The 27034-nt window shown below is 36.1% G+C and overlaps 1 protein-coding gene across 1 annotated transcript in view; it reads right to left on the reverse strand.

The window, feature by feature from the left end:
- Positions 1-2475: 2475 nt before the first annotated feature.
- fa2h (fatty acid 2-hydroxylase) overlaps positions 2476-27034 on the reverse strand; it is a 53250-nt gene continuing 28691 nt past the window's right edge. The window contains exons 2-7 of the mRNA XM_028449205.1: positions 18951-19082; positions 10545-10687; positions 8970-9070; positions 8685-8857; positions 7501-7753; positions 2476-5104 (exon numbers count right to left, since the gene is read on the reverse strand). Coding sequence (XP_028305006.1) covers positions 5037-5104; positions 7501-7753; positions 8685-8857; positions 8970-9070; positions 10545-10687; positions 18951-19082 — 870 coding nt within the window. The 3' untranslated portion in view covers positions 2476-5036. The remainder of the gene's footprint in view (positions 5105-7500; positions 7754-8684; positions 8858-8969; positions 9071-10544; positions 10688-18950; positions 19083-27034) is intronic.

A 27034-nucleotide genomic window follows, 5' to 3' on the forward strand; every position in this document is an offset into this window, starting at 1 on the left:
TAGTATTAGTTAACAGTAGCATTAGCCTATCATTAACGTTAGCTAGTATTAGTTAACAGTAGCATTAGCCTATCATTAACGTTAGCTAGTATCAGTTAACAGTAGCATTAGCCTATCATTAACGTTAGCTAGTATTAGTTAACAGTAGTATTAGCCTATCATTAACATTAGCTAGTATTAGTTAACAGTAGCATTAGCCTATCATTAACATTAGCTAGTATTAGTTAACATTAGCATTAGCCTATCATTAACGTTAGCTAGTATTAGTTAACAGTAGCATTAGCCTATCATTACAATTAGCTAGTATTAGTTAACATTAGCATTAGCCTATCATTAACGTTAGCTAGTATTAGTTAACAGTAGCATTAGCCTATCAATAATGTTAGCTAGTATTAGTTAACATTAGCATTAGCCTATCATTAACGTTAGCTAGTATTAGTTAATATTAGCATTAGCCCATCATTAACGTTAGCTAGTATTAGTTAACAGTAGCATTAGCCCATCATTAACGTTAGCTAGTATTAGTTAACAGTAGCATTAGCCTATCATTTACGTTAGCTAGTATTAGTTAACAGTAGCATTAGCCTATCATTAACATTAGCTAGTATTAGTTAACAGTAGCATTAGCCTATCATTAACATTAGCTAGTATTAGTTAACATTAGCATTAGCCTATCATTAACATTAGCTAGTATTAGTTAACATTAGCATTAGCCTATCATTAACGTTAGCTAGTATTAGTTAACAGTAGCATTAGCCTATCATTAACAATAGCTAGTATTAGTTAACATTAGCATTAGCCTATCATTAACGTTAGCTAGTATTAATTAACAGAAGCATTAGCCTATCATTAACGTTAGCTAGTATTAGTTAACTGTAGCATTAGCCTATCATTAACATTAGCTAGTATTAGTTAACAGTAGCATTAGCCTATCATTAACATTAGCTAGTATTAGTTAACAGTAGCATTAGCCTAACATTTATATTAACATTAACATAGCATTAGCATAACATTTATCTAATATTAGCATTAGCTAGAATTAATTCACATTAGCCTTAGCTTAGCATTACATTAGCATTTGGTAACATTAATTTTAACCTAGCATTACCATTAACATAACATTAGCCTAGCATTAGCATTAACCTAATATAAGCATTGACTAGCATTACTTAACATTAGCATTAGCCTAGCATTACCATTAGCATTAGCGAGCAGTAATTTTAGCCAAGCATTAAAATTAGCTTTAGCTAAGCATTAGCTAGCATTAGTACAAGTACTCCCTATGACAATTTGTGTACACCTGCTGGTACCCATACCCTACTTTGGGAACCTAGGGTCTAAGCTAAAGGTTTTTGGGACTCTGATGTTTGTAACCAAATTCAGAAAAGGTTAAAAATATATTTTTGAAGAACATCATGATGATGACATGATTTTGTTTTAATATTAGACTGGCATGAGTAAGCTCTGTTTTTGTGTTCTATTACTGTTTGCTCTTTAAATAAGATTTCAAATTGATCAGATGTTTTTTTTTTTTTTTATATTCATGTTTAGTTGAAAAGGTCATACCCAGAGTAAGTATGAGTAGTTATATTCAAATAAAAGCATGGTAATTCTTCTGACTTTTATTTATTTTCTTACCCAAAATATCGCATTTTATCGTTATCATGAACCCATTATTGTATAATGAACTCTGACTATCATCTCATCCCTAGTGTATACTCACATGTTCAGGATGTCACTAGTTTTATCTGGGTTTTTTTTTTTATAACTCACGAACATGTGTCAAACTCGAGGCTTGGGAGCCATATCCGGCCCTTTAGAGCATTTAAATTGGCCCAAACAAAAATGATAGAAAGCATTAATAATTAATAATAATAATTAGTAATGATTAATAATTACCAAATAATTCAGTTGAAGATATCTCAGTCCTGCAAAATTAATAAATGCATTAAAATGCAATTATATTTGCAAGGGCTCGCGATTTTTCCACAAATTATTTTCTTTTAAATAATCTGGCATTTTTTCAAAAATAATACAACAAAATTGGCCTAAATAATTTAGGGAAATTTTGTTGGATCATTTTCTAATTTAGGCTAAATTTGAGAAAGATTTGTCACAAAATCAAGGAATTTTTGAAGTGGACATACAGTATCCGTCTCTGTCATTGGACTGATATCTATCATTTGTTGCATTAATATTGTCGGTGCATTACAGACTTAATTTACATGTGGAAGTGCAAACTTAGACATATTAATGTTAAAATTGACCATTTTTCCTCCTAAAATCTGCTCCATTTTTAGTGCCTGAACTAAAATGAGTTTGACAGCCGTGCACTGACAGAAAAACAGCAGTGGTTTTATTTGATGTTTTTGTACCAAACCTCTAAAATGGAAAGAAAACAACCACTTCCTTCTTTAGTCTACTACCACTTCCCTAACATACAGTATTTGATAAAAAAAGCACAAACCATTCAGGGATCAGAAATATACAGTTTTATTTACAAAACCATTTGCATAGACATTAAAATATTCCAACATAAAATATATCATAGTAAACAAATCTTAAACAGTATTTTTGTCTGCTGGAAAATTTAAGTATACTGTCAAGTGTTTTTCTCAGAATCAAAAAGCCTCCCAGCTACTGTTTTTGATCTTTGTCCAATAAATATACATAAATAAGATTTTATGATATTTATTCTAACAGTTGAACTCATTTCATTATATGCCCTTCAGTTGTTGTGATTATTACTGATCAATACACTAATAGTTTGTACTTTGGTCATCGTATCATCCCAGACTTTAAAAAAAAAAAAATACCAAAAGCTTTTGGTTCTTTTAAAAGAACATTAGTCAAAATCCAATCTTGGCGATGTCTTTGTTATCAGAGATTGACGTGAGTAGAGAACATTGACACATTTTGGTGGCGAAACGTTGGCAGCGAAACCCTTCAAGCCCATTCATGACATCAGAAATGGTTTTGGTCAAACATTCACCTGAAGAAAACCCCTTTGATGCAAAACATTCATACTAAATAGGAACAAAAATGGAGTCATTTTACTGCTTTTTCCTTTTTCTCTTCATCAAAACCGATCAAACCTTTTTAATGTTTGTTTACAAAAGCGTTTCTGTGACAATAGGATGATGGAGGATGGAAGTGGGAGGCTCTCCACAAAAACAGTGATTATAAACATCTGGATTGTGTAATAAACTCGCTGTGTTCTAGATTAGCTAACGTCAAGTTTGTTCTGCTGTAATTATCAGCGTTGCCATTGGCTGTGCAGAGAGTGGGGGCGGGGGTGGGGGGACGGGGACGGTTTAGGAAGGATCCGCCAGATGTGGTCGAGACCGCCCCGCTGTCACGTCAGAGTTTTAAAAGATCGTCATCCTTCAGGGATCTTCAGGGATTTAATGATCCAAAAAAGGATGGAACCCGAGAGCCGTGCGTCCACATTGTATTTCCTGTTGGGTTTTCCACAGTAAAAGCATAACCCAAAAGTGACAGACAATGTATGACTAATGAGAGGATGCCAAACTCAAGCACCCGATCCATGAAATAATAAATGGTTGCTGTTTTCTTCAGGGAAAAAAAAAAAAAAAAAGTGATTTTATTTTTTCTCTCACATATTGTTGGAAAACAAAGCAGTTTCCAAAGTATTTGAACATTAAATAAACTAAACCAGTTCTTTCACCTTGTTTCAACTAGCAGTAGATCGATGTCGGAGAACTTTGTAGTTTTAAGATATATATATATATATATTTTAAAAAAAGATCAGATTGAGAGACTTTTTTTTGTCTCTTGTCAGCTTTATGGCTATTGGTGCATAATAGATAAAGTGAAACAAAAATACTTTTTTTTCAATGTACTGTCAGCATGTGTAACATATTGTTTTCCTTCATCTTTTCATAGATGTGTAAAGTGTCTGACAATGTGGACACAGGCCCTGAGTTCATTTACACTGAATTATTGTTTGAGATCCCCACAGCGAGACGTCTGACACACTGGCTTCATGCCTTCGTCTGCACCCCCCCCCACGTCACTCCCATCTAAATGCATTCGCACATACTCAATCCATCCATGATGCATCCACCATTATTCTTCACATCTGCTCAGCCTGTTTTTTTTATTAATATATCTCCTATTCTGTACAAAGCATCATACATTTTCTCTTTTCTTTACATCTCTCTTGTATCAATAAGACGTGAACAAGAAAAAGAGGGGAAACAATCTTACAACAGAGGTGCAAAAATAGATTTTATCAGCTACAGCAGGATCTCTCTCCTGCAGCCTTTTGCCATAATCAATAAGTTAAATCGAAACGTTAAAATACACCCTTGTCGTTTTCAAAAGATCTGAAGCTGAGTGGATTGGGTTCCCTGCCGGTGAGCACGTATATTACAACGAGAGGGATGTTCTGTCCACTGTCAGCAGTGTCACAGTGGATGTAGCAGCGCAGCAAACACAAACAAAAGAAGAGACGGTGATGCTGGATGTGCAGAGGACAGGTGAAAGCTTCAGCTGCTCCTCAGTTGGCTTAAGTGGCGAAGTAGCTTTTTTTATTCTTCACTTTTTATATTTTCAGCGCAGAGGTTTTACATCTCTGACAGCATGCCCTTCATTTGTGTAAAAGCTGTTAGTGAGTTGGCAAAGCAAACACGCAAGTATTTCTTATTTTTATTTTTTATCTCTCCTCTGGTTGTAATCCCTTATCAATTAGAAGCGGATGTGCACGTCCCTCTCTTTGTGTTTGAGGTTCCGAGCTAGATCTGAGCATGTTGTGACTGGGATAGTCAGTGCAGTGTCAAACACAGCAGTGATTAAGTAAAGCCTGCTCATTCCTATTGGTGCCCTGTACAGAATGAACGCAGTGGAGTAAAGAGTGCCGAGTCGACGTGCACGCAGGCTCAAAAGACATGCTAAAGCGTTGGCTAACGTGCTGACGGTTTGCGTGTGAGAAAAGAGAGGACAGAGCTGAGGGCGCCAGGTTGGGTGTTGGGAGTGGGAGGGGCAGCTGATAAGTCCAGTGACCCTTCAGGATGTTAAAACTTCTCATCAGGGATGACTGTTTGGAAGGGGTGGTCCCAGAAGGTGGTGGTGATGCCAAAGCCTGCAGAAAAACAAGTTCAGATCTCAGTTGACCAGAAACATCGCTAACACTCGCTAACGCAGAGTGGTTTAACCTGGGGGTCGCCCGGAATTCAAACAGGCTCGCCTGAAATGTCTAGTAATTGATCTTTTTTTGGAACACGACAAAGATCCTGAAGCTTTTTATTTAAGACATCAAGCATAAAAAAGCCAATAAATATTATAATTTGGAATAACTTGTTTTTAATTATAGTCTTTCTGCACTTTGCACTTAACCGTCTCCTCTTTGAAAAACAACCCTCTAAACATTACGGGTGTAATTCACCAGTTTCATGACAATACAAATATAAACAATATTTTGCCGATATCACAAAGTATGTCACAATTTGATTTTGATTTGATTCAGGGGCATTCGGTTGATTTAAAAAAATTTATATCCATCGGTTGCCAAACAATTTGGCTGTTCTGATAAAAATGAATTGCTGAAACGATTTGATCATTTAAAGGTCCCATATCATACGTTTTTCACCCATCTCCATTTGTTCTATGAACCCCAAAAACATAGTATTTGAGGTTTATTTTCACAAACTTGCCTTTTTTCCAGAGTTTTAGCCTCTAAAAAGTCACTTTCTGACCAACGAGCTGTTTGCTGCCTGCTTATGCATTATCATAAGTGGGCGTGTCTATACACAGACTTGCCTGCATGACTTGCCCTGAGGCAGATCAGTGATGACTAAAGCAATTTTCTCTTGCCATCCACACACTGTTGTTCTTGTTTTTAGCCAAAAAACAGCACATTACTGTAAAACACATGGATATTTAAGCGGCTATTGTGTGAGTCCGTCTCCGTGCTGTGTTCATCCAGCAGCAGCAGTAGCTTCAAACAATCACCGGAGTTTTAAGCTGCTAATTCACTTTCTTCTCCTCATCATCATCATTAAATACAGGAGTAGTGCATTTAAAGTGATATTCATTAGTTTATCACCTAAACCGTTGCGTTAGGGTCACAAACACGTCAGAACAAGTCAAAGGCAACAATATGTCTACTCCCTGGGTGCCCACACTGCAGTGTTCACCATGGAGGCGCGGCACCGGCAACAGGCACTTCCTGGAGGGGGCGGTTCATAATTCTAGTGACGTCACTAGAATTTCAAACGCTGGTTTTTCAGAAGAGGACAAAGAAGCAGCTCAGAGAGGAGGATTATTGAGGATTTTTCAGAGATGCAGGAATGAAGCCCATTAATACTTTGAGGGTGTTTTTGATCAGGAATTAACATTGTAACAAGGTTAAAAGCTCAAAAAAGTTGATTTGCATGATATACAGTAGGACCTTTAAATGAAAATCATTCTTTTTCACATAAAAAAAAAACACCTGTGCCGTGTTTCATTGACGATATTGATGGATGATTTGAGTTTCCATCGATTTGATTTGACTGTTTCTTAACCAATCGCTATTGATATATATATATTTATTTTTTTACATGATTAATATTTTTCAAATCAACTGTATTCTATATGTTTGGTTTCTGAAATATAAATCTAGTACATGTGGACAAGCACTAAAAAATGACAAACTCTTAAAGTACACATATTACATGGTAGGAGGAACACCGAACAGAGCAAACAAAATAAAAATGTGTCTTTAACTAACAAACTGTACAGGGTGTTCCTTGTATAAGCAGGGATTAGTGATTCCTGTTATATCAGTGGTTCTCAACTGGTGGATCAAGACACCAAAGCAGGTGACAGATACATTTTCCGTGGGCCGTGTTTATTTAGATTTTAAGGGGGCATTCATTTGATGCCTATAAATCCCTGTTTATACACGCTTCCTCTTTGATTTTAAATGTTTGGAATATTTTTTATTTATATCTTTGAATAAAAAATAAAATAAACGTATAAAATTTAAGTTAACAGTAATAAATTTATTTTATCTAACGGCACCCAATTTTCATGTAACTTGAAAGTAATTAACACTGTTTTTCAACCTTGGGGTCTTGACCTCATGTGGGGTCACTTGGAATTTAAATGGGGTCCCTTGAAATGTCTAGTAATTGATAAAAAAATAAATAAAAAAATAAATTAAAAAAAATACTGATTAAGTATGTATTGTTGACATTTTCTAATTATTATTGTTTTTTAACTAAAACAACACACAATCCTAATCAACTGTATTCTATACTTAAATAAAATGCAGTATAAAATATGGCTAATCTCCATTTGTAACAGAGTATAACAAACATGATAAAAAAAAAAAAATGTTTTTGTTTTTGCCAGAAATGTGTGATATCAAAATGGGGTCACAATCCAAAAAAAGGCTGGGAACCACTGAATGAACACATTCAGTTCAGTAATAATAAAAACTCAAATATAAAAATGTATATATCAAACATATTGTGCCTGTGGTTGTTCACCCACCTGCTCTCTGGTGCTCAAAGTGGTGTTTGACGTGGTAGGCCTTCAGGCTGTACATATATGAGCCTCTCTTTGGTGCACCGTAGTGGAGATAATAATGGATCATATCGTACACAACGTAGCCACAAAGGCCACCGACGAACACGGAGGTCCCGAGGATGTCGGGGAGCACATAGTGCAGGATGGTGTAGAAGGATCCCACCACTATGGAGGCCAAACCCGGTGGAAAGACCAGTCGAGAGCCATCAAACGGAGACTGGGAAAGCAAAGAAAGAACCAGTATGAATATACAGGTTTCTATGAATCAGGCGAGAAACTGTTTCACAACAGGTGTGAAAACACATTTTCATTATTAATAAAATCAGTAAGAGTCACTAATCAAAGATTTTCAAAAACTACTCAACCACTTGTGACACTGTGTCTTGTTCCTGGTTTGACGCAGTTTGTATTTTATTAATCATTTGTTTTTCACTGATGTTCAAGCTTGTGATGAAAGTTAAATAATAACAGAACTTTGATGTGTCATAAAACATGAAATTCCTTTCAAACTAGTAGTACAACCAGTGCCTTCTGGGTCCTCTCCTGCTCTTCTTCCTCTCTCTCTTTCTCTATGACAGTCCCAACAGTCCCTCCTATCTCCTTCACCTATTCTAACGCACCCCTTTGCTCAGGTGAACACCTGAGTCTAACTAGCAATCAGGTAGGGAGGGCGGGACCAGAACGAAGGGATGTTCTAAGGCCATTTTTTTTTTTTAATGTTTGATTTAGTTTGGTATTTTAGTTGGACATTGGATGTGACAATGTGGATGGCCCCGCATCCTCCATACCTGTGTTAAATATTTCATTTTATTGAATTTTTTATTTGATTGATTGATTTATTTTGATCATGTAAATGACAGCTTAAAGAAATAAATAAATTAACATAAAAAATAACAACAAAACAGTATGTTTCATATTCAAATTCTCTTCTCTTAATATACAGTTAATTTTATTTTACCTGTATAGTGTTGATGCTCTTTATTTGTTGCGGCCCCTCAAGCCTGAAGAGTCACGACACTGTATAGATTAATTATTCTGTTTTTTGTTTTATTTTTATGTTTTGCTGCAGGTCAGAAGTCTTACTTTCTTCTACAAACCCCCTGAAACGTGCTCTGCGATCACATCCCTCCGTCACCTCTTGTTTGTACCTTGTGATGTTGTCCGTGCAGCAGAAAGTGTAGCGTGATGAGGTAGTAGTTGTGAGCTGGTGGTTTCATGTGAAACACAAAGCGATGGATGCAGTACTCGATGAATGACCACAAAAACCAGCCCAGAGCAAACAGCAACAGGAAGGTGTACTTATGGACCGTGATGGAGAAATCTGGGAAAACGCATGCACACGCACAAGATGATATAAAGATGCATACTTTACATGCATATGAATCTATATTTTAATACACACTGTATGCATGTGTAATAGAAATGTGTTTTACCTGAAGTGAAGCCTATCCTAGTCGTGCCTTTAGCCAAAGTGGTGTAGCTATACCAGCTAAAGTAACACACTAAGGGGAGCCACACCACTGGTACCCAGTACCTATGACAGAGATCATCAGACAGTCAAATATAGATGATGAAAAAATAATGACTATATTTCAGATAAATACATTTGTATCAAACAGAAAAATAAAAATAAATATGAGGAAACAATGGTGACACATTGGAGACAATTGTCCCCTTGGATACTATTCGATTACTACAGTCATTTTCCTCCATAATTTCAAAATAAAAGCATTTCTTTGTAGCTCCAACAGCATGTTTACCACCTTCTGACAAATGAGTAGCAATCTGTTTAGTGTCCCCTGTTTGTCAGAATGAATGAGCATGAAATTATAGAAATTATCATTGAAAACTATTTAAATTCTTCCTCCTTTGATTTTTGTCTAAACATAAAGGAAACATTTAATCTAATTCATCACAGTTTATGATCTGAAATGTCAAAGAACATCATTGTAGTACAACCATTGCAAATCATTAAGTTCAATTAAATTATGTAAAATCACATTTTGTTTACTACTCATTAAAGTTTACTAGAGCCAAAAACTAAAACAAATACTGTATATAAAAGCCAACACTACATTAGTGACTTGGTAAGTAGTGTTACTTCATTGATAAGATGGAAAAGTCAAAGAAAAATCACTTTCAGAAGTTTGGATGAAAGTCCTGAAGAAAAACAATATCTATAACACCTTTAGTGTGATTCATAATATGTTTTCAGCCAATGGAGTGAATTATTTTGAAAAAAATATTTTTTATTAGTAGCCCAAAAAAAGAAAAAAAGGCTCTAGTCCAACTTTTCATATTCCCGTATTCCTTCAGACATTTAACCTGAAAAAATCAATATAATGAAGTGTTTTTCAACTTTGGGGTCGTGACCCCATGTGGGGTCACCTGGAATTCAAATGGGGTCCCATGAAATTTCTAATAATTTTTAATAATAAAAAAAATACTGGTTAAAATCACATTTTTAAAATGTTTTAAGTATTATATTTTATCAAATTATACCACCACACACAAAACAATCTTAACTGTATTCTATACTTTCACTTCCTCAAATATGAATCTGGTTAAAATAAAATGGCGTATAAAAACATCTGAGCTGGCGCATCTTCGTGCACTAATCTTGGCAACAACAAACATTATCAAAAGCTAATTCTAGAAAGAAAAAAGAGGGTCTCTGGAGACGCCATAAATTTGTGATAATAAAATGGGGTCATGACCCCAAAAAGTTGGGAACCACGGATGTAATGTCATATACAATTTAATTGAATTTGTCTCTGAATCTGACCTATCCTGTTGAGGAACAATATATATTTAACAATAAAAAAAATAATAATCTGTAACCATAGTTAGTCTTACATCGGCTAATGTGTAAAGTGTGGCAATGAATGCAGGCTCCTGGCTGCTGGTCAATTCATTTTCCATGTTTTAATTATTGAACCCCCTATGACAATTTGTGTACCCCTGGGGGTACCCGTACCCCACTTTGGGAACCTAGGCTGTAGTCTTACCAGGAGGTTTTGGTACTGGCCTCCATAAACGGGTTTCCAAAGAGTCTGATGGGTCTGTCCACTGGTTGATGAACCCATGCATCGTATTTCTCTCCCAGATATCCCACCTGCCAGGCCAGAGGCTTCCGCCAGTCAACCAAATCCTGCACACACAAAAAGTGATGCACAAGTGAGAAAGTGAACATTTACCTTTAAAATCTGTATAAAAGCTAAAAATTATTTTTTGTATATTTCTATTTGGATCTCATTAGCATTGGCTATAGAGCCATCGCTACTCTTCCTGAGTCCACACCCAATACAAATATCTTATTAGTGCAGTATATGATTAAGTAAGTAAGTAATGTTTATGTCTATAGCACCTTTCACAGACAGAGGTCACAAAGTGCTTTACATATCAGCTCATACACACAAATTCACACACCAATGGGGCAGAGCTGCCATGCAAGGTGCTGGTCAACCACTGGGAGCAACTTGGGTTTCAGTGTCTTGTCCAAGGACACTTCAACACATAGACCCCCAACCTCTCAATCAGAGGACGACCCCTCTACCACCTGAGCCATGGTCGGCAATTACATATAACACATCAAAAAGAAAACAAACAACGGCTAAAACAATTTACAAAACAAAACAAAAACAACATTCATACAGTCGGATCTCGTTCCAATTAACTGTTCCTCCAACATGTGTCTTTTAACATCAGATGATTGGTTATTTAGCAATATATCAACATATTTTACACTTATAGATCACATAAAACTAATCAAACTTACCCTAATTAATTGTATTCAGTAGATTTGATTATACATCATCAGGCACTTAGAACTGTTTTGTTAATAGTTTTTCTTTTCTTTCTAGTTTTTTTTAAATCGAAATGTGTTATTGTCTTGAATAATTAGTCATGGAAGAACATTCCATGTCACCATAGCCCTGTACATTACAGTACTTTTAATTTTATTTGCCTTTGCTTTAGGCAGAGTGAATCTATCTTCTGTATCATATGCATGTTCATCAGAACTAAAAGATCCATCCAACCATCTTCTTCCGCTTAGCCGTTTCCGGGTCGCGGGGGCAGCATCCTCAGGCCCAGACTTCCCTCTCCCCGGCCACTTCCTCCAGCTCTTCCGGGGGGACCCCGAGACGTTCCCAGGCCAGCCGAGAGACATAGTCTCTCCAGTGTGTCCTGGGTCTTCCCCGGGGCCTCCTTCCGGAGGGACGTGCCCTGAACGCCTCACTAGGGAGGCGTTCAGGGGGCATCCTAATTAGGTGCCCGAGCCACCTCATCTGGCTCTTCTCGATGCGGAGGAGCAGCGACTCTACTTTGAGCCCCTCCCGAATCACTGAGCTTCTCACCCTATCTCTAAGGGAGAGCCCAGCCACCCTACGGAGGAAACTCATTTCGGCCGCTTGTACCCGCAATCTTGTTCTTTCGGTCATGACCCAAAGTTCATGACCATAGGTGAGGGTTAGAACGTAGACCGACCTGTAAATCGAGAGCTTCGCTTTTTGGCTCAGCTCCCTTTTTACAATGACGGACTGGTGCAGACTCCGCATCACTGCAGACGCCGCACCAATCCGCCTGTCGATCTCTCGCTTCATCCTTCCCTCACTCGTGAACAAGACCCCGAGGTACTTGAACTCCTCCACCTGGGGCAGAACCTCATCTCCACCTTTTTCCGGTCGAGAACTAAAAGATAATCGTTTAAAAAAAAACCTTGGTCATTGAGATGCAGAAATATTCCTAAGTATCTTAAGTTTAAAGGTCACATGTCATGCTATTTTTCAATCATCTCCATTTGTAATAAGAACCCCAAAAACATAGTATTTGAGGTTTATTTTCCCAAACTCGCCTGTTTTCCAGAGTTTTAGCCTCTGTGAAAAGTTACTTTCTGAGCAACTCTACAAACAGGCTGATTTGCGTCCTACTTATGCATATTCATGAGTGGGCGTGTCTATAGACGAGACACTGACTTCCTCCTCCCCGCACGGTGATGTAGGGCCAGAGGACGGCCCCGCCCTCCTCCCACCGACTCCGCTGAGCTCATGCTGCTTTATAAACATGAGACAGAGCGTGGGGGCGGGGCGTTCACCGTTACATACATAGACTGTAGAAAATACATCATAGCACCGAAGGACGCTGAAATGCTCACCTTTGTGGGCGTGTCGGTTTACATGTCAATCACAGCAGAGAGCTTCCTGGAGGCGCGGCTTCTCCAGCTCAGTGCCACGTCAAATTTGTCATCAAAATGGGAACGCGTCATCAAATTAGAGCGAGGTGTTTGTGCTCACCCTGCAGTAAGAAAGGAGTAAATCACCCTCTAACTAACCATTGAGGGAATCAATAAAAAAACACAGAATGTGTATTTAGCCTAAATAACACTTTATGATGTTTAAAGCACAGAAAAGTCGATTTAGCTTAACATGGGCCCTTTAAACTCAAATAAGCCGAGTGTGTGACATTGTCACACAGCAACACCTTAAGCTTCCAGCAGGTGGCAGCAGATAACTCAAAAAGGCAAGAGTCATTTTTTTGGGACTGGTTAAACCAGGAAATGTGTAGATGCTAGACAATATTGTGCACCTTTCCGTTTAAAAAGGTGTAACAACAACCAGAGGGGCTTAATTTAAGTCACTTAGTCATATGTTCATCAATAAAAACTTTAACAGGTTCCAAAGTCCAGAGCCTGGTCTAGAAAACACATGGTTTTCACAAGGTCCAGCGAGGAAAAGGGGGTTTAACAACAGGGTGTTTTCATTCATTATTTATATTTGTTGATTTACTTTATTTATTAATCTTTTTGTATATGTAAATATGTATATAGGAGTTGTTAATTAAGTAGTGGAGAAGGGATTTGTCCTTTTCAGACATGTTGGGTCTTATTAATATTGTTGATTTGACAATTCTTGTTGATTTGTTGTTCGTTTGTTTTTCGTTATTGTTCTACTTGCACATGTTTGAAATAAATTTGAGAATCAAGAATCAAGGTTTAAAAGCCTTTGATGTTTCTATGGCCACATGTGAGACATGGTACATGTGACAGGTTAGGCCGATCTGTGGTTAGTGTGGAAATGTCAAAAAGAATGTGTCGAAGTGAAACAAAGGTTAGGGATGAACATAGATCTCACAGACTGTATTAGGAACGAATGCAGCGTGACGCAGAACCTGATGCTTTACATTACAGCAGACATGTAACGGTAGTTGTTCTTCATCACATTTCATTTAAAAACAATGAAAACACAAGCAGTATTGCACTAGTGCTGACACTGAGTGATCACATGTTCTCCCTCGGGTGAAAATCATGTGAGTTTATAAAGACAATGAAATCTGAAGGAGGCAAAGTGCAGCTATTGTGATTTGTAGCTTCGCCACGAGAGCAAATAGCTGCCATGTGACTGTCGGTCACAATGACGATCAACATGTGATACTAATATGTTGAAACTAAAGCAAGCTTCATACACAGTAAGATAAACACACAACAGATACGAAACATAATGAGTCACAGTTTCTGAATTACTCTTTAAAGTTACTTTCAAACATGAATCATCAGTTTTAATACTCCAACTTAAAGACAATGACTAACCCAAGTATTTAGGAAACGGACGCATCGATGGTGAAAATATGTGAACTCCAGGGTTGGGGTCAATTACAACTGTAATCACGTAATTGATAATCAGTTACAATTATGGTGTATTTATAATAGTAATTGTAATTTTTTTCAAAAGTTGCTGACGTTATAGTAATTAAATTAAATATTTAGATTAAATTAAGTTGAACTGAATGAAATTGTAATTGAGTTTAGATAACTTGACTTTGAAAATTGTAATTGCAATAAAAATTCCATAAAAATTGTCAATTATAGTTTAACTCAAAACTGGGGGTTCCCCAGTTTTGAGTGTTACAGTTCTATGTACAGTTCTACACATATGTGATTAACCATTATTAAAATATGTTTCACGTCAAGTTTTCCCACATTTTACCATTTTAAAGAAATAAATCAAGGGATATACTGACACAAAAAAAGGCTCAAACTCCCACACCAAAAATATTATAAAACCTATATTTTCATTAATTAGAAGTCTAACAAGGTAACCAAACGATAGGAAATCAATTCAATGATAAATAGTTGTTTTTAGTGTATTTTATATTTGATTTAGGACCAGTTATCATTAGAGATGCTAACAGAAAGCTAACACAAGAGGAAGGCTAACTTTTATTAGGTGATTTATTTCAGGCTTAGTAATTGTGATTAATTGTATTTGAACTTTAGTAATTGAGAACGTAATTGTAATCAAATTTGAGGATTAAAAAAAAAACTGAAATGTAATTGTAATTGGGAAAAACATGCTGATAACTATAAGTGTAATTGAATTGTAATTGGAAATGAAATTGCAACTGAAAAATGAAATTAACCTCAACCCTGGCAAACTCGCAGCAATAATTTCTCTTGTTTCCGTGTAAGGATTGGGAAATGGGAGAGTGAATTACAATGACATCTTGTTTAATATTTGAGCAGCTGCAAAAGGAAAAATGAAAGCAAGCATTCCCACGAGGGCGATAACTCCAGGAAATGGAAGGAATGACAAAAACACAAGCCAGAGGAATTAAGCAGTGATGAGAATTGAAACGAGTGCCTATACCAACAGGTGAGATCCTGCTCTACAAGTTTGTCATCACGAGGTCCACTTTATCATTTTATTTTTTTTTTTTTTTAGCGCGACGGCAGATAACGGGATGTGGAACCGTGTTTCTTAATTAAACTACACTGGGTACTGGAGAGGGCGTGTCCAGGGTCATTAAATGATTTCAAGACATTAGCCAACTTTTATAAAAGATGGAAAGTGTTGAGGATTTGATGTTGCTTCAGGGGATCACGTGCAAATACTGGTTTTCTGTCAAACCTGAACTACTGTGAGGTGTTGAGGTTTATGAGGCGGAAGGCGTGGCCCTCGAGGTGTGCGTCTTATTTAACACCGTCTTGCCTGTTGCTAATGGGAGCACAAAGAACTGGTTGTATGTGCCTGTGTGGCATTGTGCTGTCTTAGGTTTGAAACGCTTAATGGGACACACACGAAGGCCATTATTTTAAATGAATGAACGCAGGGTCAATAATTTGCAAATTAAATGTAAAAAAAAAAAAAAAAAAAAAAAAAAAGTAAGTAAATGCACAAAATAAGATAAAAACACATAACAGAAATATAAACTAGACAACATAAATACACAAAATGATTCCAAACATGCACAATGGCAACAACAATTAAAAAAACAAACACCAAATGATAGGAAAACTATGAAATTACAAAACAACAATAAAAGAAAAGAAAATGAATACACAAAAAATGTCTAAAAAAAAAAAAAAATCACAAAATGATGACAAAAACGCACAAATTGGGTCAAAACACACAAAGCAACAAAAAACTAACAAAATGAGAGGAAAATACTCTAAATGACTTAAAAAACAAATATATATAAAATTACAGTAAAAACACACAAGACAACAACAGAAAGTGGAAAATGAGAAAAAAACAAAAATAAATAAATATATATATATATATATATATACACGTACAGTTCTTCCCTGTATTAATGATTGGTCATTATTCTAAATGCTGACGTTGATAACAATGAATGATGACAGGGTAAAACTATACAAGGGTCATCTACTACGTAGGTTATGAAATATCAGGAGATGAAGCCCACTGCGACTAGTGGTTAAAAATTCACTTTAAAAAATATCTAACATTTATAATCTGCCTGCAACTCCAAGAAGTTACAGTAAGCAAATGTCAGTTAATTACATATATTAAACTGTACTGGACCCACACAAGGTTATGAGTGGGAACCTCTGGGTACCTCACAATACGATACGATACGCGATACAAGGCTCACGATAACGATTAACTCACGATATGACGATACTGCGATTATCGATATATTGGTCAGAAATCAATCTACGATAATCTATGACATAACAAGAAAAAAAAGATTAAGTGAAAAAATACAATTTTTATTTTATATCTCTGAAAGACAATAAATTGAAAAAGTGTCCTATGAACAGTGACACTATTTTAGTGCAACATTTCTGTAAATAAGTGTCAACATACCAATGTAAATGAATAAGTATCTCCAATAGTGCTTTCTGTAAACAAATTATAGGGTCTTTCTTACCAGTGACACCATTATAGTGCAATATTCCAGTAAACAATATATTTGTTCCTTCAACAAACAGTGACAACATTTCTGTGACGACCGACCTGCACATTTTAGTGGAAAGCAGAAAAGTTTAAATAAATAAAAAAATTTAAAAAAATAAAAATCGAAAAAAAATCGATACTTAGCGGGAGCATATCGATAATCGATCATGCGGAAAACTATCGTGATATATCGGCGTATAGAGATATCGTCACACGCCTACACAAGGTAAATGGATTTTTAACTTTTTTTACATAAAGAAAAGTTATAAAAAGTTAGCACAGTTCACCTTATTATTAAACACCAAGTCCGTACCAGAGTACAGATCATTTACTCATTAACCCCAAAGTCACACTGGAATATAACTGTGTATAAAAAAATACATAAAAGTATGTATCAGCTTTAGTTAACAGTTTTTTTTTTTTCATTAAATGCTTGTATTAGGAATCAAGCAAAAATATCAACATTTATAAAAAAAATGATATAAATATTAACAAAATAACCTAAGCTCTGATGCTGCAAACATCATCTTTGTAGCTGCACTCCTATTTTTACTGTACTTGTGTGTATTGTGTGCATGTATATCTTGTATGGAACAAATTTAGTTTTCATGGAAACACGAAACATGAAAATTACAATAAAAAAACCTTTAAATTTGAAAATAACTAAAAAGCAGAGAGATCAAGTAGCCGGAAAGTAGATAATTTGGGGCCAAATGATCAAAGTAAACAACCTTCACATGCAAACAACAACAGAAGTGATTGACATAGAGCTAACTGCTATGTTTTCTGGGACATAATTATTTGTAATTATAATTATCTGAAAATATTCTGCTTTTGATTTGTCAGTCCCGCCACAAGCCAACTCGCCACAGTGGCTGATAAACGGATTTAATTCCACCACCAGCACATAAATGATTAATGTCCCGACCTGGTAAGCACACATCACTGTGAGAACATCAGGAGTCAACATAACAAAGCAGGAGGCTCAGGAATGATTCAAGGTGAACGACCCGACGGCTCTTCACTGCCATTCCTGCTACTCTGCGTCTAACTGCAAACACATTACACACACACTCTGCAACAGAGGTGGGCACCTTCTATCACAGCGGGGGCCACAAAAAAAACATGTTCATTGTCTGATCAGAGCGCCACATTAGCAACATTAATGTCAGCGTTTAAAAGAATGACCAATCTGAGCATTGATACCCATTATTTGCGTTTTTATATTAATTTTGTAGATCATCAATATGGCACATTTTTGTGTTTTTGTGCGTTTGTCAAGTCATAATGTGTGTTTTTGTTATAATTCTTCTGTCTTTGTTGTCATTTTGTGTATTTTTCTGTCAATATGTGTAATTTCATGTAGTGGTCGACCAATATATGGACTTTTTTCAAAACTGGTCATTTTTTTAGCACCTTAGAGTAGCCATTAAAGGAAAAAAGAAAGAACATAAAAAACGTCCATTCAGATGTATGAATATAGAACAAAAAAAAGGTATTAATAATAATAATAGCATGTGCATGGGAGTGGTAAAAACCAATAGGCTTACAAACCACTTTTCAGGTTACTGTTTGATTGTATATTTTAAAATATTTTGTGAACTTAATAACTAGATACTTTAAGTTAGGAAAGAAGCTTGAACCGACTACTTTCACAATGCACATTGCATATTGTTGTCGTGCTTTACTGCTACTTACCCATCCTGTACTTTTCGTTTTACTTGGTTGTGTACGGGTATATTTAAAGTTCAATAAATGTTAAGAGTTTTATTAGTGTATTTAATGTCATTTCTGATGTACACATTTATATTATATGAGTGTTTCAATGGTCTTTCATAACCAATGTGCTTTAAAAAAAAGTATTCCGGCTTCCAAAATCGGCTTAAATGTCGGCCATCGGCTGAATTTTTTTCTAAAAATCGGTATCTGCCTCGGCATTTAAAAACCCCATAACGGTCAACCTCTAATTTTGTGTCTTTGATGTCATTTTGTGTATTTTAAGAATCATTTTTGATCTTTTTGTGTTTTTGTTGTGACTCTTTGTAGTTTTCTTTGACATTGTGTGCATTTTACTGTCATTTTTTTCTGTGTTTCTGGAGTTTTGTGTATTATGTTGTTCCACATTTAACTTCCAACTTCATGATTTTTGTTTTGGATGCTGCACAGCATGTCGCCCCCGGGCTGCCAGTTGCCTACGTCTGATTTAGAGACACACACCTTGTCCAGATCCACGGAGGCACAGAGGTTATACGGATCATACTCTTCTTCTTCTTCCAGCTTTGTTTCCTTGGCGCGTTCTGCCGTGTCTCCTTGTGCCTCTTCACTTCCTTTCCTTCTTTTTCTCAAAGTCTGAAAAACAAAGAACAGAGCATGATTTGTTTCGAGAACGGCTTCACTGGGCTTTTCTTGACTCGCCGTCTTTGACCTGAATGTGCTCAATGTTCATCAATGATGCAGAAAAATGACATAAAATACAGAAGTTTTAGACATCAAGCATAAAAAAGCCAATAAATATTATATTTTGAAATATCTTGTTTTTAATTATAGTCTTTCTGCACTTTGTACTTGAAAAACAACCCTCTAAACATTACGGGTGTAATTCACCGTTTTCCTGACAATACTGTAGAATGTGATGCTACGATATTTGCCACAGCTTTAATTACATTTGTATTGGACTGAGCAGTACAGTGGAGCAGTGGTTAGGACATCTGCCTCACAGTAAGAAGGTCCTGGGTTCAATTCCCACTGTTTGGATGCTCCCACGACTCAAAAACAATGTATGTTAGGTAGGGCTGCAAAATTATGGCCAAAATGATAATTACGAGTATTTTGATTAATATTTCAATCACAATTATGAATCTTGATTATTCATCCTGTTAGGCAAAACATCTGTATTTGTATTTAAATACAAACAATATGTGAAAAATTTAGAGTGAAGTTTTGGTAAATGTCGATTTGGGGATCTTACACTATTTCTTTATCATAGTCTTGTACGTATGTATGTAAGTAAAATAAAAAAAATATACGTAAAAAAAAAAAAAAAAAAGAAAAGAAAAAACATATGCAGCAGAGCCCACATTTTAAATATGAAAATCACTGACGATCAGGTTAATTTAATCGTGGCGGCCATTAGAGTTAATAAATGTGAGGGTTTTCTGTCTGTTTGGGTTAGCGACTGGTGCCGTGCGATGAGTAAATAAACGTATTGGACTAAAAAAAACCCTGAGAAAACATCTCTGTGCATTCAAGACTCGAAGCCGATTCATCAATCCTTGCATTAGCATTAGGTTGCAATTGTGAACAAAATATATGTGTGAAGTTGAAGTGAATTTCCATCGAGTTTCAAAATGTGCACGGTGAGAAATATTAGAAGCAGAGGGTGTGAAAAACACAGACACCACAAAGAAAAGTTCTCTGGTATTTATCGTTAAAAACCCACATCCTGCCTTTGGGGTCAAATCTTCCACTGGTTGGTGGATCTCAGTGATGGTGTGTGTGTGTGTGTGTGTGCTAAAGGTCACACTACAAACATGAGTAATATGAATTTAAAACTGATTTATAGAAATGTTCCGTTGACGTGAGTCATACAAGAAGTGACATTTGTGTCAGTTGGTTGAACAACAGAGTGAGGGTTTGTAGCGGTCATCACCTTAGTAATTCAGCAGAGGGAACTTAACATTCTGCTGTCACTACATTGTGCTTAAACACAACAGAGTTCTTGTCTGCAGAATGAATGGATGCGATGATGCATGTTTTAGGAGGTAAGCAACATTTACCAGGAAAGATGGGGCAACAGCAGGGTTGATAGTCTGCTAAATTTAATTTTCAAAATAAAATATTTATAATAAAGTAGGGCTGCACAATAATGGCCAAAATGATAATCGCTCATTATATGTTTCAATATTGTGATCACAATTCTCAATCACAATTAATCATCATGTCTGTATTTTTTGTAACAACATGTGAACAGCTAAGTGTGCAAAATAAAAGCTTTAAACAAGAGTAATGATGAATACTAAAAAGAAAAAAAAATCTAAATTTACCGAAGAATTTAAAATTTACAGAGGGCAACTGCTTAAAAAAAAATTCAGCGTATAAAGAAAAGACAAGAACATTAAAGCTGATATCTGGAGTTTCTGAGAAATCTATGTTTATGTATAATTCTTTTGAAAAATACCTGACTAGTCTTTTACTATGGTCTACTGCCAGTGGTCATTCATATACATACATTAATGTTTAAGTCCAGCCTTTGTCCTATAGACCCCTATACAACGCCGACTTTGTCTAACCAATAGGCACGGGCCACTGTCAATCAAAATGAATGCGTATGCACCGTCACAACAACAGACAGGTATCACTGAGCAGCATCATGGAGGAAAATCCGTGTATCATTTGTTTTTCATTATGTAACAAAAACATAAAAAACACTCATTAATTGGCATTTGTTTCCAAAACCAAAATAAAAAAACAGAAAACGCCTTGTTTTTCTAATTCAAGCTCTACTAAATAACTTTTTCACCTTAATAAATCCTTCTCGTAGTCCCTGTGAGGATAATACAAATGTTTATGGTGTGATTGGGTGGTAATCTTCCACCCTCCACCCCCTCCACTTGCAACTTTCCCTGCCTCCGACCAGGTGGCAAGACGTACTGCTTTACTGCAGCCCAATACAAACTAATGCTAGATTCTGACCAGCCCCGTGGCTGCACACGGTCGTCTACAAATTCACTTTTCTCAAACTTATATCATGGCGGAGCTAGCAAAAAACAGGCAAAGAAGACCTTTGTCTGAGGATGCAGCAACTACATGCAGTGACAGCTCAGCACACAGCAATCACACACACTGTCGTCGCAGCAACAGGCACGCACACACACTCGCAACCCAGTGCTCCATCAGGCAGCACACACACAAATATCCATCCATTCATCCATCCATTTTGAGAGCCGCTTTGTCAGCACGCAAACAAACACATCACACACATTTCCACACTCCCTTCCATATTACTCCCACATCGTTCATTTATTTCACTTGTTTCTCTTCCTCATACTGTTCACATGGTCACACGGGACTATATGTGTGAAAGCACCCTTAGCGTCACTGTTCTATTAGGATTATTCAGTGATCGGTTGCTGCCGTCTTAGGAGAGCAAAGGTGCGCATGTAACTGTGGGGTGGGGCAGGCGGCGGGGGGTGCGGAGTGTTTACGACAGTAACATAACCAAAAGGGACCTTTAGGAGGGAGCGCTAAGCACAGTTATTTAGTTCTGCTTTAATAAGAATTACTGGGATTAAACAGGGAATTTACAAAAACTGAAGGTAGCCCTTAACAGGAATGTTATCTATAGTTCAGGATTCTATTTTAGCATTATCTGAATTTAACAACCACATTTCATCCAAGTTTACTTCAGAAAAGGATGAGCCTGAGGGGGTTTTGAACAGGACTTTTTTTTTTTGTTGGTTTTAATGGAGAGTTGTGTCATTTTATCAGGCATATGAGTAATGCTTTACTCAATATTTATTTTTTGTCTAAAATAATTGATTGTTACATCAAATAGCTTAGATACATAGACAGATATATGTATTTACATATTATGTTATGTTATGTTATTTTTGTGATTTAAAAAAAAAAAAAGAGAAATAAATGTATAATACTGGACACAGTATTTGTGGATTTATATTTGACCTTTTCTTGACTTTATAATGACAAGTCAACTGGTAAATATGTGTCATTAGATAAGGCTGTAATTATTCTAAAATAAAAATGTTAAAATTCACATTTAACAAGCTCATATTTATGCTTTAAAAATCAAACAAATGTCATTGTTCAAATGTCTATACTACAGTTTTTTTTTTATTATATTTTCCCAAATGCAGACAGTGAATAATAATCTTTTGGAGCAAACTGGATCTAGTGTGGAACTCTGAGGCTTATTCTCTCCAGAGATGTGACAGTGGAAACAAACATGTAAATATACTGCACGGCTCACCTCAAACCATCACCTCTGTAAAGTACAAAGGGCTGACTTAATCCTTTAATAACCTCTATTATACTTCATGTAAATTCAAACGTGCTTGTGTTGATGTTCAGTATGTTGGTGGATAACTTTCACTAGACAAGAGTAAAAATTTAAAAAAAAATACACGACAGAAAGAAAGACGTCAAATCTCAAACAATTCTGGCTGAATAAATGTTTTAACACCTTTTTTTAGCAGCATTTTCCAAATACTTATAAAATGACATGAAGATGGAGCAAGAAATGCTAAGAAGAAAAAACAACAAAATGGACAATCAAACGTTCTAAGATCAACTTTTGTGTTTTACAGGTCAACTAAAAATTACAGTTAAATATACAATGTCTGCATTATTACTTCTTTGTCTTGAAATTAAGAGTAAAACACTATTTTCAGTGCAGTGACAGTTTGTTGCCATTTGGTGTAAAAACTGATCACTTTAAACCACATCAATATTATTATAAGCTCTTCAAGATGACTTTATTGTAATGTGCGATATATAAATAAAGTTGAATTATATTGAATTGACTATTAGTTAAGCAGTGTCAACTCATTTCAGTTGAAGGGCCAAATACGGACCAGTTTGACCTTAAGTGGGCCACAGATTTCAGGTGGGAAAAAGTGCAAATTCCATTTCCACGTATAAATGTAGTGCGCGTGCGCCAACGTGCATGCTGCCTGTTACAGCCGCTCCTGCTTTTTTCATACTTTTTCAACCTTTAACTAGTTTTGTCGTTTTTCTCCAGTTACTTCCTTGTTTTGACTTGCTTACTTACACTTTTTAATTGTTTTTGTGTGATGGACGCGCTTTCTTTTTTTTTTTTTAAAGCAATTTCCCCCTGGGATTAATAAAGGAATTCTGATTCTGATTAAATGATATATAAATGATAAAGTAAGGGATTATAACTGTCCCTGCAGGATCTTCACTTTAAATTTCCCTGATTTGGGGAATTTGGGAAAATTTCTTGTAATAATTTGAGATTGCCGACATGAATTATAACAACTGGAAAATTGAGCTCTGCAAATATTGTGGATTTTAGGTGATTTTTGTGTATATGGAGTGGCTAAGATATCTACAAGTGAATCAGTTGGTAATTTACAAAATGCTTCATGTTTTTTCTATCATCTTTTACTTTCTCTAGCCGGTCGACTTTGCTGCTCAAAGGGCCGGATTTGGCCCTCGGGCCTTGAGTTTGACACATTTGGTTTAAGGCTTCTGAAACCAAACTTGAACTCAATCAGAATAGAAAGCTGGCAATGAAAAGGATGATGCAATGTTTGTCTTTGCATTAATAATGACAGGTTGTCCTCTGTCTGATAATACACGTGATCATATACTGTACGTAGGAAGTGGAAACAAGCAGAGGAAACTCCACATGACACTTCTGTAATATGCTGACAAGGTCTTTTTAGAACAACTTCCACTACTTTTGGCCTGGAATTACATTTCCATGATTCAGTCATTCACAGACTGCAACAATGAGGAAATTATAGATTGTACGTCATTTTTAAATAAATGATTTAGACATGTGTATGAAAAATAATTCTCCTCGTAACCAACTCGTTTTAGCCTAGGGATGTAACGATTCACTCAACTCCCGATACGATTCGATTCACGATACTGGGTTCACGATACGATTCTCTCACGATTTTTTCATTTACAAAATGGGACTGTAGACAAATTTTTTTTTTGGGAAAAAACTAGAAAATACTGTATTATTTTCCTTTTATTTTTCATTGTCAAAAGAATCCCTTGATAAACTATTCAAAACAATGCAATTTAACTAAAAATAAATCTTGAATTAAATAAATAAAGGAATAATACAAATGAAAATTAAGCCTATTAATTTAAATTCTGGTTCTATAATAAACAATGAAAAACTGCATAATAGTTCTTTTTCTTTTTAAAGTGCAACTGAAAATGTATTTTGTGCCTTAACAATTGGACTTTAAAAAAAAAAAAAAACCGTCATTGCACTGATTTACGTCATATTTGTTTGGACCAGCAGAGGGCGCTGGTAACCCAGTGGTCGGTTGGCATGCAAATATCTTGCAGTGAAGAAGAGAAGCTATGCTAGCAGACAGAGCTAATAGAAAAACGTGACTTTTACAGATATTCAAGTAATATTACAGATATTCTTTCGGTGCTAAAGGGGTAATGAATCATTTATTAACATATTTAAGAGTAGAAGGCAGCCAGAAAGAAACTATTAGCAGACTTCGCACGCCGCCAACACTTCCGGATCTGCTGGTTAAAAAAAGTACTGCGATTCAATTGTCAGAAAATCGATATCAACCGTGATACCTATGAATCGATTTTTAACTGCCTTACAATTAATCGTTACATCCCTATTTTAGCCTAAAGCTGGCTTTACTCAATAAACCTGTTTTCTGCTTCAATTACCTGTTGTACAAAAACTATATTTTCCCCCCAAAGGGAATATTTATTATGTCAAGTAGGGTTGGGGTCAATTACATATTTCAGTTACAATTATGTTTTCAATTATCCATGTTCAATTACAAATACAGTGACCAGCATTTCTTCGAATTACAATTACATTTTATCCTCAGAAAGTCAATTACAAATACATTCTCTGGTCTTTGGAGAGAGCAGACGTGTTTTCGTTTGCTCCGATAACATGACCTTGGCTACAGCTGGCTACAGCTGAACAGCCTGAACAGCCTGAAAAACTGGGCCCAAGACTGAAGGAAAATGGTGAAAAAACCGCAGGGAGGCCCTTCAGAACCCAATTCGGGTTTGGAAGAGGTCAAGGAGATGATACGCGAGGGTCTACAAAACCTATCTGCCGAGATAAAGTCGTTGGAAAAGACGCTGGAAAACTCACTGGAAAGACTACAAAGCGAAACAAAGGTACTGAAAGAAAAGAATGAAAGAAATGCTGAAGAGATAAAATTGTTGAACGCGAGGGTTGAACAGCTGGAACAAAAGGAAAGAGAAAAAGATGTCATCATCACAGGCCTAAAGATAAAACCCAGGAGTGACGAAGAAACAAAATCGATTGAACAACAGGTCATTGACTTCCTGAAGTCGAAGGACATTGTCCTGAACCCTGACAACATCAACTCCTGCCATCTCCTGCCAAAGAGAAATGATACCAGAGCTGTAAAAATAACCTTCACGAATATAAAATTCAAAGGAGAAATACTCAAGCAAAGAAATAAACTCAAGGGAACGAAGGTGTACATCAATGAAAACCTGACGAAACAAAATGCAAGCATTGCATGGAAGGCACGCCAAATAAAAAAAGAAGGAAAGATTGTGAAGACTTGGTCAAAAAACTGCAGGATTTACATCCTGGAAGAAGAGGACGGAAAACCAGTTCTCATCAAAACGATGGACAACTTGGGAAAATACGAAGGATCCACCTAAACAACAACACTACTGATGGTAATCATGGATATGGACCCAGATCTATATAAACACTGGAAACAAAACTCAGACTGTGATTATTTTACGGAGACCGATTTAAATGTGAAACCAAGAGTAAAAAAGGTCTGTCATTTATTCATTTCAATTGCTAGGTGGTGGGGTGATTAAGGATTACATTAAATTTAAATTCAAAGTGTTTATTGTCATATGTGCAGTTAGAAACACGTTTTTTTTTATACAATGAAATTACTGCCTTGCTTATGAGCTGGGATATAATAATGTGTTTATACAAGTTAAATCTAACAGTGGAAAATACAACACTGCCAATAAAACTAACAACAGCAGTTAGAAACACGCTTATGAACTAAGATATATTACATTAAAATACTGCCTTGCTTGTGAACTGGGATGTAGTGATGTGTTTATACAAGTTGGATCTGATCCCATCATCAGACAGTGGAGGATACAACACTGCCAATGGAACTAACAACAGCTGGATTACCCTTGATGTAGAGACAAAACAAGGTGACATTGTGGATGAAAAGGGAAAAACCTTCCAAACACCTTCGAAAGAGGAACTATTCTTGAACTGGAGGAATGCTAACAACGTCTGGCAGGGAACAAGGCCAACACAAACAAAGATAGAGAGGACAACACTGACTACAGATGGACGTTCAGAAGAAATCAAGAATGTTTGACCAGAGAGACATGTAAACCCATGTAAATTTGCGATGGTAAAACAGGGGACGGGACCCGGATAAGCAAACTGCTTCTCTCGTCTCCTTTTTCGGCATGTACAAAAAAAGAAAAAAAAAAAAAGAAAAAAAAAGTGAATGTAACCATGTCGGAAATAAACTGAATAAATAAAATAAAAAATAAATTCTCAATTACTAACATTC

Source organism: Gouania willdenowi, chromosome 6, assembly GCF_900634775.1.
Source record: "Gouania willdenowi chromosome 6, fGouWil2.1, whole genome shotgun sequence".
Lineage (NCBI taxonomy): Eukaryota > Metazoa > Chordata > Actinopteri > Blenniiformes > Gobiesocidae > Gouania > Gouania willdenowi.